This window comes from Petaurus breviceps, unplaced genomic scaffold (genome assembly GCF_028583685.1).
Source record: "Petaurus breviceps papuanus isolate PSGF00001 unplaced genomic scaffold, PetGlider_PUasm1.0 229, whole genome shotgun sequence".
Taxonomy (NCBI): Eukaryota; Metazoa; Chordata; class Mammalia; order Diprotodontia; family Petauridae; genus Petaurus; species Petaurus breviceps.
Genome location: NW_027185903.1, coordinates 7,774,931 through 7,795,030, shown reverse-complemented (window position 1 = coordinate 7,795,030; position 20,100 = coordinate 7,774,931). Strand labels below are relative to the sequence as shown.

The following is a 20,100-nucleotide window of genomic DNA, read 5'->3' as shown; positions in this document are numbered from 1 at the left end:
AACTATATCATAAGGCAGTAATTACCAACACTATCTGGTACTAGCTAAGAAATACAAAGGCAGATTAGAGGGTAAAAGTAGACATAAATATATACATAGTAGTAAATGATTATAGTAATTTTGTGTTCGACAAATGTGAAAATTTAAGCTATTGGGATAAAAATTCGCTACTTGGTAAAAAATTGTTGGGAAAAGTAGAAAACAGGCTGGTAGAAATTGGGTATAGACAGATATCCTATAATACTAAGATAAGGTCAAAATGAATACATGACTTAGATATAAAGGGAGATATCATAAGGAACTCAGAAGAACATGGAACATATTACCTATCAGACTTATGGATAGGTAAATTATGTATAAATAAACAAGAGACAGAGAACATTGTGAGATATAAAATCATAATTTTGATTACATTACATTTAAAAGGGTTTTTATTAATAAAACTATGGGGAGCCAAGGAAAGCAGATTCAGGACTCAGATAAAAATCTCACTATGTATTCTACAGAAGGCCCTTTGCAACGCAGCTTTGTTAAGCTTGCTTCTTGGGTCTTTTGATATGGGTTACACTTAAAAGGATGTTGTTTGAGTTCTGAGACCAACAGGTTCAGCTCAAGCCTTCTAGCTTATTACAAATAATGCTTGCTGATGGTTTTAGATAGATAGTACTTATCATTTTATGGAAAGCTCCATTTATTCATTTGCTCTTTAGTGTTTATAAAAGGAATGGATGTTGTATTTTGTCAAAGTCTTTCTGCATCTATTAAAATAATCTTATCATTTTTTAGTTTTGTTATTGATATGGACAGTTATGACTATAGTTTTCCTACTGTTGAACAAGCCCTGTATTCCTGGTATATATTTCTAGAACAATGTTCAAAACCAAAATATTTGATTTTAAGGTGGTCAGCTACCATGCAGATGTCCTTGATGATGCAGCTTTGGTTTCTGCCTTGAAGTCAGCTCTGGAGAGCATCCTTTGTAATGTGACTGCATATGAAAGGAATTAACTGACTCTTCCTAAGACTTTCTGGCACCTAGAGAACAAAATCCTTATTCCTGTGTTACTTTCAGGACATAACAGACTAAGATAATGATAAGAATACTTAAGTCTTTTTTGTATCATTGCTCTATAAAAACCTTGTCCTGAGAATCAATAAATGGAGTTCATGGTTCTTCCTTGAACTACCACACATGGTCTGGTCATTTCTTATTCATGTCTCTGACCATGTTTATTTCTGGACACTGAGTAGCCCATGGCAAAAACCAACATAACCAAGATTAGAAGGAAAGCAGAAATTGGTGAGAAAAAATCTTTATAGATAGCTTCTCAGATAAAGGTCTCGTATCTCATATATGTAGAGAACTTTGTTCAATTTATAAACAATATGAGTCAATCCCCAGTTGACATATGGTCAAAGGATATGAAAAGGCAGCTTTTGGATGAAGAAATGAAAGCTATATATGTTCTTAGAGCAATTTTGAGATATTAGCTCACACCTATCAGATAGGCTAAAACAATGGAAGGGGAAAATGACAAATGTTTGGGGGGATATGGAAAAATTGGGACACTAATACACTGTTGGTTGAACCATGAAATGATTCAAGCATTTTGGAGAACAATCTGGAATTATGCCCAAAGAGTTATTAAACTATACACCTTTTAATTCTATAAAACCACTATTAGGTTTAGGTCTGTTTCCCAAGGTGATCAGGGAAAAAGGACAAGAACCTATATGTCCTAAAATATACATAGCAGCTCTCTTTGTGGTGACAAAGAACTGGAAATTGAGGGGATGTCCATCAATTGGGAATGGCTAAACAAGTTGTGGAATATTATTGTGCTGAAATACTACTGTGCTATAATAAATGATGAGCTAGTTGATTTTAGAAAAAGATGTTAAGACTTGCATGAAATAATGAGTGAAATGAGTAGAATCAAGAGAACGTTATATATGGTAACAGAAATACTGTTTGAAGAACAACTGTGAATAATCAAGTTATTCTGAGTATTATAAATATTCAAATCAACCACAAAGGACCAATGAAGGAAGATGCTATGTATCTCCAGAGAAAGAACTGATAAATAGAAGTATGCATAGCATCATTTTACATGTATTTATATATGTGTGTCAAATGGTGACCTCCTCTAGTGCAGGGTGGGAAGGAAGGGAGACAATTCAGAACTTAAAGTGGAACAAAAAAATAAGTAAAATTTTTAAAAAAGAAATGCTAGTTGTAGTAATAAGAGAAGAAAAAAATTGAAGGGATTAGAATAGGTAATGAGTAAAAAAAACTATCACTCTTTGTAGATGAGATAATGGTATAATTAGAGAATCCTAGAGAATGAATTAAAAAACTAGTTGAAATAATGAACAACTTTAGCAAAGTTGCAGAATATAAAATAAACCCACATACATCAGCATTTCTATATGTTACCAATGAAAGTACAAGACCAAGATATAGAAAGAGAAATTCCATTGAGCTGTAGACAATATAAAATACTTGGAAGTATACCCGCCAAGACAAACCCACGAATTACATGAACATAATTATAATACACTGTTCACACACAAATAAAGTTAGATCTAAACAATTAGAGAAATATTAATTGCTCATGGGTAGGCCGAGCCAATATAATTAAAATGACAGTTCTACCTAAATGAATCTACTTATTCAGTGCCATACCAATCAAACTACTAAGAATTATTTTACAGAGCTAGAAAAAATAACAATAGTATTCATCTGGAAGGAGAAAAGGTCAAGAATATCAAGGGAATCAATGAAAAAAAATGTGGAAGAAGGTAGCCTAGCTGTAACAGATTTCAAATTGTATTATAAAGCAAGTAATCATCAAAACAATCTGGTATTGGCTAAGAAATAGAGTGATAGATCAGTGGAATAGATTAGGTACATAATACATTATAGTAAATGACCATAGTAATTTAGTGTTTGATAAACCCAAAGAGTCAAGATTTTGACAAAAAAAAAAAACCAACAAAACAAAACTGAGAAAACTGGAAAGCAGTTTGGCAGAAATTAGATATAGACCATCATCTCACACCACATCTGAAGATAAGGTCAAAATGGGTACATGATTTAGACATAAAGGGTGATGACATAAGTCAGGCCTGTACAACATGTGGCCTGCCAAAGTGTCCTGTGGGTGGTATATTGTGCAGGTCTTTTTCACATTCTCTACATTTTTCACAGGCCACCTGAAATCCTTTCACAGGCTACAAGGGCCATGGGCCAAATGTTGTACAGGCCTGCCATAAGTAAAGTAGGAGAGCATGGAATAGTTTACCTTTTAGATCTATAGATAAGGGAAGAACTTAGGAGTAAACAAGTGATAGAAAGCATTATGAAATATAAAATGGATAATTTTGATTATATTAAAATTAAAAAAAGTTTTATACAGATAAAACTAATGCAAACAAAATTAGAAGCAAAGCAGAAAACTGGGCAAAAAAAATTTTTTTACAGCAAATATCTATGATAAAGGCCTCATTTTTCAAATATATAGAGAACTGAGTCAAAATTATAAAACTATGAGTCACTCCCCAATTGACAAATGGTCAAAGGATATGAAGAAACAGTTTTCAGACAAAGAAATCAAAGCTATCTATAGTGATATCAAAAAATGCTCTAAATCACTATTGATTAAAAAAATGGAAACTAAAACAACTCTTAGGTACCACTGGACCTTAAGGATCATTATACTTTTCCATTTGTCTTGTAGCCGAAGCCTGCCTTGTATTAGAATATATTAGAATTTGAGCAAAGCAGGGACTTTCTTGTTTTCCTATTTGTATCTTTATCACTTAAGACAGTGCTTTGCACATAGCACTTAATAAATCTTCATTTATTCTTTTAAAAACTATTTCCATGCTAATATGACAGAAAAGGAAAATGATATATGTTTAAGGAGATTTGCAAAAATTGGGACACTAATGGTAGATTTGTGAAGTGATCCAACCATTATGGAGAGCAATCTGGAACTGTGCATACTCTTGTATTCAGCAATGCCATTGCTAGGCCTGCATCCCAAAGAGGTTCAAAAAAGGTAAAGGAACCTGTTTTTACAAGGATATTTATAGCAATTCTTTTCTGTGTTGGCTAAGAACTGGAAATTGAGGGATTGCCCATCAATTGGGGAATGTCTTAACAAGCTGTGGCATATGACTCTAATGGAATATTGTTGTGCTGTAAAAAAAGACAAGCAGGATAATTTAAGAAAAACCTGGAAAGACTTGCATTGACTGATAAAGAAATAAGTGAGCAGAACAAGGAGAACACTGCATACAGTAACAGCAATATTATATGATGAATAACTGTGAATGACTTAGCTATTTTCAGGAATATAATTGAAGACAATCCACAAGAACTCATGATGAAAAATGTTATCAGGGGGTGGCCAGGTAGCAGAGCGAGTAAGAGCACCGGCTCCAGTGTTGAGAAGACCTGGAGATCGAATCCTGGTCTCAGACACTTAGCAACCATCCAGAAACACCTGGCCGTGTAACCTTGAGCAAGTTACTTAACCCCAATTGCTTAGGGGCGGCCAGGTGGTTCAGCGAGTAAGAGCACTGGCTCCAGTGTCGGGATGCCCTGGATCAAATCCGGGCTCAGATACTCAGCACCACACCCAGAAATAACTGGCCGTGTAACCTTGAGCAAGTTACTTAACCCCGATTGCTTTAAAAAAAAGTTATCAGTCTTCAAAAAATAAACTGATCAAGTCTAAATACAGACAAAAGCATACTATTTTTTACTTTCTTTCTTTCTTCTGAGTTTTCTTCCATAAAATGACTAATACAGAAATGTGTTTTACATGACTGTACATGTGTAATTTATATCAGATTGCTAACAATCTCAGGAAAGGAAGAGGACAATGAGGGAGAGAGAGAAGTGGGAACTCAAAATTTAAAAAAAAGTTTAAAATTCTTTTTACATGTAATTAAAAAAAAGAATAAATGATCGAAGATTTAAGTGCTTATTATGTGCAAAGCATGTCTTAAGTGATGATACAAATACAAAAGCAAGAAAGTCCCTGCTTTGCTACTTTACAGATGAGGGATACTGACAGTTTAAGTGTGCTGCACAAGGACACACAGTTAGTAAACAGAATTTGAACCAGGGTCTTTTTATATTCTAATACAAGGCAAGCTTCAGCTACAAGACAGATGGAAAAGTATAATGGTCCTTAAGGTCCATGAGCAAGATGGCTGGCAATTCTTTTTTTTTTTTGGAGGGCAACTGGGGTTAAGTGGCTTGCCCAAAGTCTCATGGCTAGTGTGTCAAGTGTCTGAGGCTGGAATTTGAACTCAGGTCCTCCTGACTCCAGGGCTGGTGCTCTATTCACTGTGCCACCTCGCTGCCCCCTGGTAATTCTTTTTTACTATAATTTTCACTGATTAGACCATATTCTTTTCTGATTTCAAACCATCTGGTAGCACCAAGGCCTTTAGTGGCAAGAACCTTCTCTTCTTCATCTTTTGTAGCTGTTGCTTTGAAGGAGGCAGGAGATACAATACCTCTAGAGGTTCCCTGCCTCCACAAGCATGGCTTCCCTAGGTCATGGCTGCAGGGCCTGGGCTGAAAGTAGAGCTGGTAGTCAGTGGGGTGCCACTAGAGAATAAAGTGCTGGGTTTTAGGAGAGGTGGTGGTAAAGGTGATGACAGGTATTTGGCATTCCAGGCACATGCTGTCTTTCAGGGCAAAATGCTATTTTAGCTGGGCTGACCTGCCTCTTTTCCTAGTAGCTGGTGGTGATGGTGGAGGTGGCAGGTCTCATCCCAACAGGGAATGCTCCCCTGGGGGATGGTTTGGTGGTCTAAAATGGATTTGGAGTTGATGGTCTTGAGGGCATACTATTCCTGGAGCTTTGGGTATAATGTGTTTTATTGTCTAATTATTATTAACCCTATTTTATAGATGAGGGAAACTGACAGTTTAAGTGAGCTGCTCAAGGACACACAGTAAACAGAATTTGAACCAGGGTCTTTTTACTTGAAATTCAGTACATTTTTGTCAGTAGAGAATCATTTAATAGTTTTGAGCTGTAGAAACATGATGAATGAAACAATTTAACAAGATTAGTCTAGTTATAACGTTCAAGATGGCCTGATGAGGTAAGAAATGAGTATTTAAATGACTTAGCACAGTATATGGTAATTTAGGCAAGAGGGCCTAAGAACCTAGACTAGGATAGTGGTAGTGAGAATGGAAAGGACTAGATTATTAGAGGGACTTCAAGGGTATGGTCTGGTGATTAAATTAAAGGAGAAATTAAAGATAAGGCTATCATCATTGATACAAATGGGGAAGTTTAGTTGGAGACACTGATTAAAAGGAAAAATGATTAGTTCAGTTTTATTCATGCTGAATTTAATGATACCTAAGCAGAAATCACTGCGGTCAGAAGGAGATGTAGGGCTAAAACACAGGTGAGAGGCTAGCTCTAGAGTTCTACATATTTAGAGAGCGAAGAGCAATTGGGAGATAACAGGTGAAGTTAAGAAGATTGAAATGTGCAGCAGATAACACCCTCATTCACAGTGCATCCACTTTCCATTTCATAAAGTTCCTACAAGAAGCCTATCCTGTATTTCTAGAGTAATATATGCTAGTTGAACTGAAGTTCCAGGAAATCCTAGAAACATTTCTATTTCTTGTGAAGCCAATATGAGAGACACAGTGTCTAGAGATCAAGCCTTGAATTTAGGGACAAGGGGACTTAAGTCTTCCCTTTGACACAAACAGCTTGGAGGACCCTGAGCAAGCTACTTAACCCCTCAGTGGTCTACATACCTGTGTGAGACTGTAAGTGGCAGAAAAGATGCCACCCTGGACCAGATGTAAAGAGCTTCTACATACTATGTGTTGGAAATTCTGGTCAAAAATTATAGCTTATTAAAACAATAATCTGAGGAAATCTTAAAGGAACAGAAAATCTAAGTTTGCAATATTTTCCCTTTGCTGTTTAAGAATCTATAAAACTAATATATCGTACTTACCTGGCCCTGCCACAGGGGGTTCAGGTTTGTGAGACTTCAGAGGATCTAATCTATCTTTTTCCAATTGTTTCCTTGTACTTCGCTGGCGTGGCTCACGGAACATAGGCAGTGCATGAGCTGGAAGTCACATTAAAAAATTTTCATTTTAATAATAATTCTTCCATCCAAAAACATAGCTAAAGAATGACTAACTGAAACATGAAATGGAAGGCATAATGACAGCCTCCATTTATAATAACAGACAGTCTTACTGTAACCAATTAGCCCATTTAATTTTGAGATTTTTAGAATCATTTGTTCACCTCTCTTGGAATTCAACTACACACAGGAAACATGGTTAAATCCATGTCACAGACTTCAGTTATGAAAATACACTTCCCAAATCATTTGTAAGCTAATAAAACTTGGTGAGCAGCTAAAACTTAGTTTCCATGGGACTTCCTAAGATTATCCATCACAAATCAAAGGTGAATAATACTAACAGTTATATTGTCTACAGCAGGCCTTCCACCTCACAAATTTCCCCAGATGCTTCATGCTAACTGAAATCACTTCACATGTCACTGAACTTTGACCAAGTCCAAGGAGCAGTGTGACAACACTGAGCAACAGTAGAAGGCCGGAAGAGAGACACACTGTATGCCAACAAAACTAGGATAAAGGGTGCCCCGAATATAGTGGGGTGCCCGAACTTTGGGTTTGGGCAGTTTAGTGGTGACTTGAGCTATAGGCCTGCACATGAAAATGACTCCACAAAATAAAAAAAAAATCAAAGTAACACTTCTCTACATGCTGAGGGTCAGATAACAGTTTTATTTTAGGGTTGCGGTAAGTGCAGGGGAGTGTTAAATACTTGTCATTGCAGCAAAACAGTCAGCATAATTCCTTATGAAGACTGACTTCTTTCAACAAGAAAACTTTTTTTTCAGGGGGTCAGAGGTGTAGTGGTATTTTTTATAGTAAATACAAGTGTCTAAAATTTGTATAGTCATTCACAGCAAAGAATCTGGAAGCACTTTTTCATCTCCAGGAACCAAGACCGTATCACTCACCAGTAAAATGCAGCACCGCCCCCCCCCCCTCAGGTGGGAAGGGAAGAGGGGGAAAAGGGGCCAGCGAAGAACGACCTCCATGTACAACAGTATTTTTAGGAGGGCAAGTGAAAAATAGCTTTTCTACTTCAAACGACTTCAAGGGTGGGGTGAGGGTAGGGGGGAATTTAAGCAAGCCGCATGTAATTACATGAGTTGGAATTTGGTCATGACACCAAGTTTAACACTTCTACTCTTGCAAAAAATGTCATGGGATATCTTTAATGATCCCAGGTTCTAAGGAGGTTGGTTTTATGTCTGATCCGCCAGGCAGAACCACTGGCCACACACTGCCCCCTGGGCATGACACAAGGGCACGGGCCAAGCTAGTAGGCACTGTAGGGCTTGCTGAGACTTCAAAAGGTACTTGGTTTTCTTTCTCAAGAGCTGTTTTAATCATTTGGAAGGGTATCCATTTATGGACAATAATCAGCATGTTCCTGTAAAAAGCAAGTTTTGTCAGGCCAGTTAGATTACATTCTCTGTTAGAATGACTTCTGATAAATCTTGTAGAAGATAATTCGCCTTTATTGAGATTTTATATCTTTTTGCACATAATTTAACTTCACACACAGGGATCTGGATCCTCATCCCATGATCTTAGACTAGGCTGTGGGTATTTCAGAGGCCCACAACCCTGATGATGATGGGTTATACTGGCCTGGGATTTTCCCTTCTCGGTTGTAATAGTGACAGGAAGAATCCAACAGTCCTGTCTGTCTCTGATGAGTCACACAAGTTAAGTAAGTAAGCTATTGCATGACTAGTAGTACCTTCCATATGAATGAGATAATTTTTCAATATATACCTGAACTGAAGGCTTTTTCCTCCTCAAAATTCATGAAATCAACACCACATGAAAGCAGATGAGGGATGTAACTTAAAAATCATTCCAATCACTTACGAGTTATGATGTAGTCCTGGGTTAAAGTCTCAGCTTGTCTAGTCTTCCGTTTGTTTTTAACTACACATAATTTTGCTCCCCTGAGAGGAAAGACAAAAGAAAGAAAAAAAAAACATTTTCTTTGGTTCCACAAACAAAGCACACATTGAAATGAACAGACATTTCTGCTCAGAAGTCCACTCTGTACATGCCATCTTGCTCAAGCCAAGAATTGGTCAAGCTAAGGGCAATAGATAGAACTTCCACAATAATGGAATTCCATTTACAAAACAGGAAATCTACCACTCAGTGGTTGTTGGCAAGTGGTGGGATTAACAAGACAACACAGCAAGTGGACAGTATTTAGATACTATTTTTCAAAAACTTTGTAGTTACTTTTTTTTAAAAGAAAAACATAAAGACAGCCTTGTAGAGATAGTTAAGTATCTGTCCTTTTTACCCTCAAAGAACATAGAATTCAAATTCTAGCCTTGGACACAAAAGAAAGCAGTCTGGGTGGTCTACACTCTGAAGGGCATCTGTCCACATCTCAAACAGAGCCCACATAACTGTCTGGAATTCAGCATGATGGGCAATGTTGGACAGAGTTACGGGGCTACTGCCCAAGATTGAGCTGAACTGGCTGGCTCTGTGCAAGGAACCCTACACTTCTGCAAGTATTCTTTCAAAGAATGCCTGGATGCCTGAAACACCTGGCCGTGTAACCTTAAGCAAGTTACTTAACCATAATTGCTTAGGGGCAGCCAGGTGGCGCAGTGAGTAAGAGCACCAGCCCCAGAGTTGGGATGACCTGGGATAGAATCCGGGCTCTGATACTTAGCACCATACCCAGAAACAACTGGCCGTGTAACCTTGAGCAAGTTACTTAACCCTAACTGCTTAAAAAAAAAAAAAAGAATGCCTGGATATTTTTTTTAATGGATTTTGAATTTGCTGAATGGGTCGTTGCATTAGGGTAAATTAACTTCTTAAAAGAAATGGGCTTCCCATCTCAGTTATATCCATTGCTTTCAGTCTCCTTGATAACCATAAAATGACAGCTAGTTTCATGTAGCACAGTAGGCCTATTTTTCTAGATATGGAAGGTATAGCATTCTGTAGGAAAAGAGGACTGGCAGCTTTAATACACTGAGCCAAATCATGAACAATGAATATTCACTAACTGGGCAAGATTAAAACTAAGTCATTCTATCCTTTAAAAGAATAAAGACAAACCAGACAAAATAGGCTTAATGAGAAGCTTGTTTTGAAATTGAGAAGAATTTACTGATAAATTGCCCCAATAATGTACGGCAAGTCAATCTCCCCACAAACTAAAATCAGAGTTCTCTCCATAAAAGAAAACAGAATGACCTTTTGGAAAAGAACAAAAAACTTCAGATCTTGGTTCAATGACATATCTGAAGAAAATGGAAATAGATGAAAGATTAAATTAAGATATTGTACTTTTGGAGAAGTATATCTTTAGAACACCTATGTTTGGAGCCTGAAGCTTGGGAAAATTAATGAGTGTGTGTGTGTGTGTGTGTGTGTGTGTGTGTGTGTGTGTGTGTGTGTAAATAAAATTGTGCTGTCTCCATCTGCTGGCAGAGAACAACCTTGCCAAACATTCAAACTGGTAACTTATAGAAATAACAAGTTATTTCCATTTTTATTTCCCAACTTTGTGTATGCATCCCTCCTAATGCACACTGTGGACTAGAGGGAGTATGGAAAAGCAAATAGATTTTTTTTTTTCCTGCACTCAACATTCCAGGTAAGGAATTACAAATCCCTTGGAAACTCTCAAACACTGTGGATTCTGTACAGATCAACAAGGATACCAAAGCCCTCTCTGAAGCCCAGTACTGAACATTTTAATGCTTAGGAAGCCTTAATCACACCAGTTGCATTTTCTCAAAGGTCAGATCCCCATAAAAGGGGAAAGAAACAAAGTAAATGAAGAAAAACCCATCTTCCTCCCCTCTTCCACCCCCTGTTGTTGCTACTCATCTTCAATACAGTTATACTTTTAAAATACCTCTGACTCTTGTTGGGATCATAATACACTTTAGCCAATCCATTTCCGGTTCCAACCATGATCTGGTTTAACTTCGGATGCCACAGGCAGCGTACCACACTCTGAAAGAGAGTTGGAATGTTAGGGAACTTGCTCTGCTTCTTGTTAATATCTTAATATATTAGCTAGAATTTCAGCTAACCACTAGTTTATTAAGTGAAATACATGTCTCTTTTCCTCCTCATCACTGTAACTGATAAAGTTTCAGGTCACTTTCTTCTGACCCACAGTTACAGTCATAATGTTTAGTTCTTAGCTCATCACTTGGTGTCTGTATGGCACCCTTTAAAAATAAAAAAAATGTTCCCTTCTTGATATTTTTTCCCCCTTTCCTGACAGCCTTAAAACCACAAAGCCAGCCTTTCCCAGCTCTGTTGGCATGTGTTGCTGGCATCCTGGAACGCCGGGCCCACATAAGTGAGTTGGGCTCACCACTGAAGCAGACGGGGATCTCAATGTTTCATCCTTTTACACACACAATATGTCCCTCTGGAGGATAGACTGAGGCCCAGTCATTTATTTATTGTTTTGATCACAGAGATCAGAATTTTTAATGTGTTTGGTGCAGTACTGTCCATTGGTAGTCATTCACTTATATCTCATTTACCTCTTAGATTAAAAAGAAATACAAAAACAGAAAAAAATGTGTATAATGGAATCAAATGTCTTAACACATTTTAAAAAATGAGTGGGTCATGTGATTTTACTGCCAGTGAGGAAAACTCACAGAACTTTTGGATTGAATGGATCCTAAAGTTTTGTTGTCTCTTCCTAATCTGTTCCCTAAGGTGCTCAGACAGAACTACAACCTGCATTTTTGGTTTTTGAAGGGTCACACAGTAGTGGAAGGGATGGTAGAGATAAAGGGAGCAGAAAGCACTGATACCTTGAAAAGATTAGTGGCCCTACTCCCCCTGCCACTCCTACTTTTCCAGGACTACAAAATCTTCTCTGACACAGCAGATAACATGGAATGTGAGGGTAGAGAAGGTACTTTTATATAGAGAAACATTTTTTTAAAGTGAAATTAGGGATCTACCCTTCAGAATTATAGTAGTAAAAAGAAAACTCACTGGAGTTTTAGAATGTAAACTGGAATGAAATTCATTCTCCCAAAATCTGGTTATAGCTGATTTTTCTAGCTTCTTCTTCCAATATCTGACCCTTTCTGATACAGCAAGATTATTGGCCTGACCTTTCTCTTTTTGGTCTTATGGAATACTAGGAAATTCCCAATGGCTACATGCAGTTAAGATGATAAAGCTAGAAGAGCCACCAACATATTTGTAGCAAAATGCCTACACAGATTGCTATGTCCTTCAACAATGTTCAAATTAAGATTTCATCATTTCCCATGAGGGATAGTAAAAATAATTTCTTGATTTTTCTCTCACATTACTCGTTTTTACTCTGGTGCTAGAGAATGAGAAGTACGTGACACAGCGAGAGATGAAATGCAAAGATGACACAGGATAGGAAAGAGGGGCCAGTAAAGACCTTCAGAAACCTCTACCAAAAAAGAAAAAAGAAATAAAAGGATCACTGTCAACCCTTCAAATGGGCTCTGACACAGCAGCTGATTTAATTTAATAGAATTACAGAATGTTAGCGCTCAAAAGTACCTTAAAGATAATTTTGTCCAACTACCTAATTCATGAATGAAGAAATCTCTTGCTTTAGTATGCTGAAGATTGGGCAAACAGATCTGCTGATTCTCAAATATGAGTTCAAGTGAGGGAGTTACAGAATTCGGCCACAAATCAGGGTAGACAAATTCCAAGAAATCAAGCCAACGGGCAACTTACAGAGACAGGGCAACCACACATTCTTGATTGCCACCTGGAAAAGTCTAACCTTGGTGAGTATTCCTCTATCCCTATTCACATACCCTTCCTTCCAGACCAATTGGGTAGATAAACAAATTAGGTAGCACACAGACATGTGGGGGAGGGGGGGTTCTTCTGGCACTGGAGAAGGAGAAGGCAAATGAAGGCTACTTGAAATAAACAACCTTTCCTGTACCCTAACCATTGCTATGATAAGTAAGCAAAGCAGTCAACGGGGAGTGAGAATGGTCTGACTGAGGGAAAGGACACTTAAGACTCAATTCCTCTGAGGCAGTTATTAATCACATACTATAGCAATTCCAAAACATGGAATGACAAAACAGAATTCAAGGTCAAAGGTGGGTGGGCCTTTTCGTTTGTTAATGTTTACTGTATGTGTTCAGCTAACCTTTCTAAACTCTGCTGCTAATGTGGTTCCACACTTTGTACTGTCAAGGAAATGTATCTTATAGCAGGGTATTGGACATCAGCCAACCCAAACAAACCCTGAGACGGCATGGCTAGAAGCAAGGAGAGCTGCCACACTGCTAACTTGTCAAACACACATCCCTGGCCATACTTAACAACAGGACACGTGCCTCCCAGAAAGCTAGAGGAGCCACTGCAAGGCAAGCAAGCTACAAATCCTCAGAAAAAGGCGCACTTAATCAATCAGTCAACAAACACTTCCTTCCATCTCCTCCCTGTAGAGGTTGTTTCTCTGGATAAGGGATGGAAGGTATGTGTGTGAACAGGTAGGAACTGTGGCATTCCAAACAGCAGATTCACAGTGATATATGAGTGAGAGACTAAGATACATCTTAATCCAAGGTTAAGGAACATACCCTTGGTAGATAGTGATGTAGGTGCTTGAAGAGTTAGTACTGAATCTTCACATTAAGATGAAAGAGGCCATCTCAAGGGCAGCACTTTAGTGTTAAAAATAGGTTCTGAAATTAGTCTGCATATTGTAATCTACTGAATTTCCAAATTTGGTTAATAAGGTATTTTATCCTTTATGCGTGGATCTAGTTAATCTTTCGAAACGTGCAAATCCATTCATGGCTTCCATTAACCCAAGTTAAATTCCATTTTGGCATAAAATTAGCTTTGGTCTTTTAAACCCAAACCAGCTTTCCTTTGAGCATTATAATGTGGCAGTGCAATAGGACCACAAACTAGCCAGCAAATACTCAGTTCTAACAGCCACAAGGAGCTGGAGTTGGAGATGATGGGAAAAACAATGACCAGGAGTTACAAGATTGTAAAGCACTCAAACTAAAGGATTTTCCTTTCCTACAGAGAAAGAAATAAGACAGAAACAAGGGTGGGGATAAAAAAGCACAACCAGCAGCCTGCCTCTAAATTCTAGAATATTTTAGGTTTGTTACATTAACTCTTCACAAGAGCAAAACAGTTGTAAAGTGTGACAAATTACTGGGTTTTAGTGTGTCCTTAAAAAAAACGAAATCAGCAGCATAAGCGGTGAATTAGCCTCTAGATAGATACATAACAAATTTGTTATCTCCCAACCTACCTGACCTTAAAGTGAAAATCACTAAGTTTACAAACTTGCTAATAGGCAGGCAGCACCATCAAAATCACAAAGAAATAGTCCCACTTGTTCCCACTTCACAAGTGTTACTAAAAAAGAACCAATGCCTGTGTAGTATCGTCTAAGTCTGTACAGCACACATCTAAACACCATCACTATCTTCCTATACATACTGAAAGAGAGGAAGCCCAAGACCCTTCAGAATATTATATCTTACACATTACTATGTTGAAACTCCATTTCCTGATACTTTCCAGCTGCTAGCCCATACTATAAACTGAATCCCATCTGGTTTTAAATGTTTTGTTTTCATCATCCTGTGTAGGGATGTAAAAATCTGTATCTTCAAACTAACACATTATTTGGGACAGTTTTCCAGGGCTTTCAGATCAAAATCCTTATAGCTACTAGTGATGGAAAAAGTTCTATTTTAAAGTTTTCTTGTGATTTTCCCAAAGCACAGGCCTGAATGCATCACATCCTCTACTCAAAAACTTCAGTGGTTCCTTATTATCTCTAGGGAACAATAAAAACACCTTTGGTTTTACATTTAAAACTCTTCACAAGCTTGTTCCAATCAACTTTCCTGGCTCATTATACATTACTTTCCTTTCATTACTCTGTGGTCTAGCAGGGCAGGGCCTCAAGGCCACATGTGGCCTTTCAGATCCTTGGGTGCAGTCTTCTGACTGAATACCAGTTTTACAGAACAAATCCTTTTATTAAGGGGATTTGTTCTGTGCAGTTTGGATTCAGTCAAGGAGTCACACTTGAGGACCTAGAGGGCCACATGTGGCCTTGAGGCCGCAGGCTCCCCAGCCCTGGAGCCCAACTGGCCTTCTTGTGGTTCCACATACAATACTCCATCTCCAGTCTCCAGGCCTCTGCACTGCCTATCACATTCTCTCTTCATTGTCACTTCCTGGAATCCCTGTGCTCCTCATAGTGAAGCTCAAGTGCTACTTTCTGCAGGAGGTCTTTCCTGGTCTCCCCAACTGCTAGTTCTTCCACCAGCTTACCCTGCATCATTTTGCATGAGTTTTATCATTCATTTCTAAACTGACTGTTTCATTTCTTTTTTGTCTGCATCCCTAGCTCCTAGCACAGAGTCTGACACATAGCAAGGACTTAATAAAAGCTTGCTGACGGTTGTTTAAAGAAAGAAGTCCACAACTGACTCCCAACTGAATCTTAACTTACTGAATTCAGACCAATGCTAGCCAATCAAGAACTTTTTAGTTCTTGATCGATTCTAACATCTAGTGTATTAGTTATCTTTCCCAACTCTGTGCCATCTTCAAAATATGAGCATCCCATCTATGCCTTTATCAAAGTTATTAATAAAAATGCTAAATAGCACTGGGTCAACCACAGTTCCCTAAGGTATTCCACTACAGACCTCCTGCCACAATCACACTGAACCATGAATGACAAATCTCTGAGTCCAGCCATCCAACCAGTTCTGAATCCATCTAACTGTATTAGCATTAAATCCATTCTATCTTCTTGCCCAATAATATTATATTTTATCAAAAACTTTGCTAAAATCAGGTAAACAGCATCTATAGCATGCTTCTTATATACTAGTCCAGTTAATCTTATCAAAAAAGTTATGAGTTTAGTCTGTCAAGACTTGTTCTGGATGAAGCAGTATTGACTCTTTGTAATCACCACTTCTCTTTCTGGAGGTTCACCAGCCATCTTTTCAGTAATCTATTCTAGAATTTTCCTAGGAATAAAGGTCAAATTCATTGGCACATAGTTTGTAGATTTTGTTTTTATTTTTTAAAAAGTCAACTGCCCTTTTTGAGTTGATACTTTTCCTGTTTTCTAAGATCTTTCAAAATTACTGGCAGTGGCTATGTAATCCCATTTGCTAGTTCTTTCAGGACCAGAGTCAGGTGGCTTGAATTCATCAAGAAGCAAATAGGTACTTTCTTACAATCTCCTTACTTATTTTGGGTATCAATTCCTCATTGGCTATTTTTGTCCTACCATTTCCAGTACAAAGACAATTTTTGTTGGTAGAGGGATGCAAAATAAAAATTGGGCAGCTCTTTCTTTCATGCTAGTTATTATCCTACCACCCCAAGCAAAAGTCCTATTTCTTTTTGGATTCTTATTTTTCTCCCAATATAGCTTTTTTTTTTTTAAAAAGACAATTGAAATTAAATGATTTGTCCATTTTTCCAGGGTCAAACTAAGAGTAAGTGTCTGAGGCAAGATTTGAACTCAGGTGCTCCTGAGTCCAGGGCCAGTGCTCTATCCACCATGCCCTGCTCTCCAATATAACTTTTTAAAAATTTCTTTAATGTTCTTACTTTTTCTCATCAGCCTCATATAATTCTGAACTAAGGCATTCCTGACGCTATTTTTCTAGGACCTTACCATGCTCCTGAATTCATCCTCAATTATGGGCCTTGCTTCCATCTTCTATACATTGCTTTCAGTCAAATTCCATTATTTCCTCCTCATTTGAATTTGATTCTTGAGCATCTCCTATATCTTTAAGCCTAACTTCTGAGGCAGAATATTAATCCCTGCCATACTCCCTTTTTCTCTGAACTCTTTGAAATCTGGTCTTATATTGGGGTGCTTATCAGACTGCGACTGGATCTCCTCTGCTTTCTATCACAGAACTCTAGGAGAAAGCAGTCACTTCCCTCAAGGATTCCCATCATTCTTACCCCAGTAAGAATGATTCCCATCAGCTCCTCTTTGTTAGTGGAAATCAGAACCAGAATAGAACTTCCCTATTTCATCTTTGAAGGATACATTTATCATTGAAGCCAGTAAAAAAATTATTAGTTCCTTTGCTTTTGGCAGACAGAAAGGTCCAGCAGATTTCTGAATAACTGAAGTTCACAATCACTCCTGTATCACTGTTCTGTGCCACACTTGTGATTTACTGCCCAAACTTCTCACTTATCTCCTTTTTCTGCTTGGAAGGGATTGTAGTATGCTCTAATAACATTCTCCTACCTTCTAGTTCCTAGATACGCTCTCAGGAATACATATTTTTAAATATACAATGCTGCTATGCTCCCCACTGTAATAGTAATGGAATTTGAAGATCCCCTTGTACTGGCAAGCCAACAGGTACTTAGCACTTAGTTCCAAACTCATGACTGTGTCAAGTATTAAGACCCAGAACTTGTGAATCCCACAGTGGGATGGACTTCCTGATGTAACAGGAAGGGGCTAGAACAGGGAGGAGCTAATACTATATATAAGGAAAAGCACAAGCTGGAGAGTCAGAACTTCTTGGAACAAGCAGCATGGAGGCTGAGGAGGAAAGGCCCAGTCTGGAGAAAGTGATTTTGATTTTGAGAAGGGAGCTTATGGTGGTTGAGTAACTTCTGAGAGCCAGCCGGATCTTCTGCTGAGACTTTTCTTCTGGGAACTTTTGCTGAGAGCTTCCAAGAACCAGGATGAGGAGAGTACTTCTGAGGGCCAGCCAAGCTGCTGAAGACTTCCAAGGGCCAGCCAGAGCTGCCAGAGGAAGCATGACTGTGGTGCTGGTACTTTGTCTGTTTTGGGTCTATTCTGATTTCACAGGCAGAAAGTGAATTGATGAGGATGCCACCAATGTGTATTATTATGGCTTGGTTAAGCTTTGTCTTCCCAGGAAGAGAAACTGTGAAGGACTTGAAGTGGATTAGACACTGTGAGCTTCAATATGGAACGGGAACTGGACAAGGAACTGGGAGCTGTCTGCCTTTGAACTCAGGTGGCAGTTGGTTAGATCAGGTCAGGAGCTGGAACCATGGAAGCTGAGAGCCTGCCTCGAGTCAAGATGAAAAGACCTCTCCTTCAGTATTTAATGCTGACAGATGAGACTGTAACTTAATTTTGACTTGGGGGTGAATGGCCTTTGTACTTTCCACTACCCTTAAGAGAGTACTTAGTGGTAACTGATGATTAAGGATTTACTAAATGAATGTTATCTTTTGCTTAAAACTATGTGAGCACTTTGGTGAAAACTATGTGGCCATTTTAGTGATAAGTTGTGAAGTTATAACATTCTGAATACTGTACTTTGTTTTCTGTGAATGTTTTGCTCTGATTTGTTACTGAAAAAATAGTTCACTATACTGTGTAATCAGAACCTTGAAAGCTATTCACAGCAGCAGTCCTATGGAAAGCTGCTTGTGTTTGGCTTTACGCCCACCCACACCCTTTTAAAATTAATTTAATTAATTTATCGCTATTTTTTTTAAAGCAATCGGGGTTAAGTAACTTGCTCAAGGTTACACAGCCAGTTATTTCTGGGTGTGGTGCTGAGTATCAGAGCCCGGATTCGGTCCCTGGTCATCCCGACTCTGGGGCCGGTGCTCTTACTCACTGCACCACCTGGCCACCCCTACTATTTCTTTTTCTTTTGAATAAGGTATACCAGTCCAAAGTCACAGTCTAGTCATGGGCTTTATCTCATCAAGATTCAATGATACTCATGAGGTCAAATTTTCTTTCTTGAATTACAGTCTCTAATTCCTTGTTTACTACCTAAACTTTTAAGTATTTTTGTATAGGCTTTTGACCTTTGGGTTTTTACTACTGGCTTTTATCTTTAATTTTATTCCCATAGTCCCATTTTGCTTATTTTCTTAACTACTATTATATATGTACATATGTATGTATGAACAAATAAGACAGTTAACTGATAAAATTGCTATGTGGAACAATGTTTGTTTGACAAGTAAAAAACCCTAATCTTCTTCCTCTCCTTAAATTCCCCTCCCAATTTCTGAGGATAAACATCACCCTCAAGGTGCAGGGAAGACACATCAAGAGGACGATATAAAAACTTAAGTCTTTACCATCTTTATACTTTTGTTTAGGGCCTTCCTTCTTGTTCAACTTCAAGCAATGAGAGACAAATACTGATTTTGGAGGTACATGGGCAAAAATGCATGGCAATTCCCTCAGACATTTGTAGACCTCATCTCAATAATCAAACTCTTCTTACCATCAGTGGAGCCCAGCTGTTTGTTTAGACAATTTTGCCTAGACTAACATTTCAGAGTGAGAAGTGACAGCCTAAACCTAGAACTAGGACTAAATGCAAAATGCCTACTTAAAATTATTAAATTAGTTCTTATACAATGAATGAAAAAGGCATCTAATAGACAGTATATTTGTATTCTCTATGGTCTAGAATTAAGGCAACCACCAAAGTAGCAAATGTGGAGTCACATAGATATTCTGGGCATTAAATGAATCACATCTGTGTATGATAATAACTTGCCTCAGGAATTAAACCAGAAAAAAGTTCCCTCTGAAAATAGAAAAAAGATCTCTAAGAAGAAGAGAATTAAATTATTTTCTTCGTTTAATTCAAAATGGGAAATGTTATTTAACCCCCAAAAGAACTGACTTACAACTTTTTAAAAGTTATGTTTGTTTTTTCCTTTAAAATCGTACCTAATAAAACAATCAGGGAGCAGAGTTAAAATGAGTGTGAAGTATGTGACACAGATGGATCTAAACAATGCAATATACAGTCACAGAATCTATTATAGTAAAATTACCCTAATTCTTCAGTCATGCCCCATTAACCCCAATTCTATGTGGACCAAGTCTCCCTAGCCTCTCTCCCCTCATCCCCTCTTAACCCTAGATTTTATATCCAAGTTACCCAGGGCCAC

The 20,100-nt window shown here is 38.0% G+C and overlaps 1 protein-coding gene across 1 annotated transcript in view; it reads right to left on the bottom strand.

Annotated features, from left to right (window-relative positions):
- The window catches only part of WDR70 (WD repeat domain 70), a 359,998-nt gene that overhangs the window by 16,377 nt on the left and 323,521 nt on the right, over positions 1–20,100 (bottom strand). Inside the window, exons 14-16 of the mRNA XM_069096170.1 lie at positions 11,033–11,133; positions 9,013–9,092; positions 7,018–7,134 (exon numbers count right to left, since the gene is read on the bottom strand). Of these exons, the coding sequence (XP_068952271.1) occupies positions 7,018–7,134; positions 9,013–9,092; positions 11,033–11,133 (298 nt within the window). The remainder of the gene's footprint in view (positions 1–7,017; positions 7,135–9,012; positions 9,093–11,032; positions 11,134–20,100) is intronic.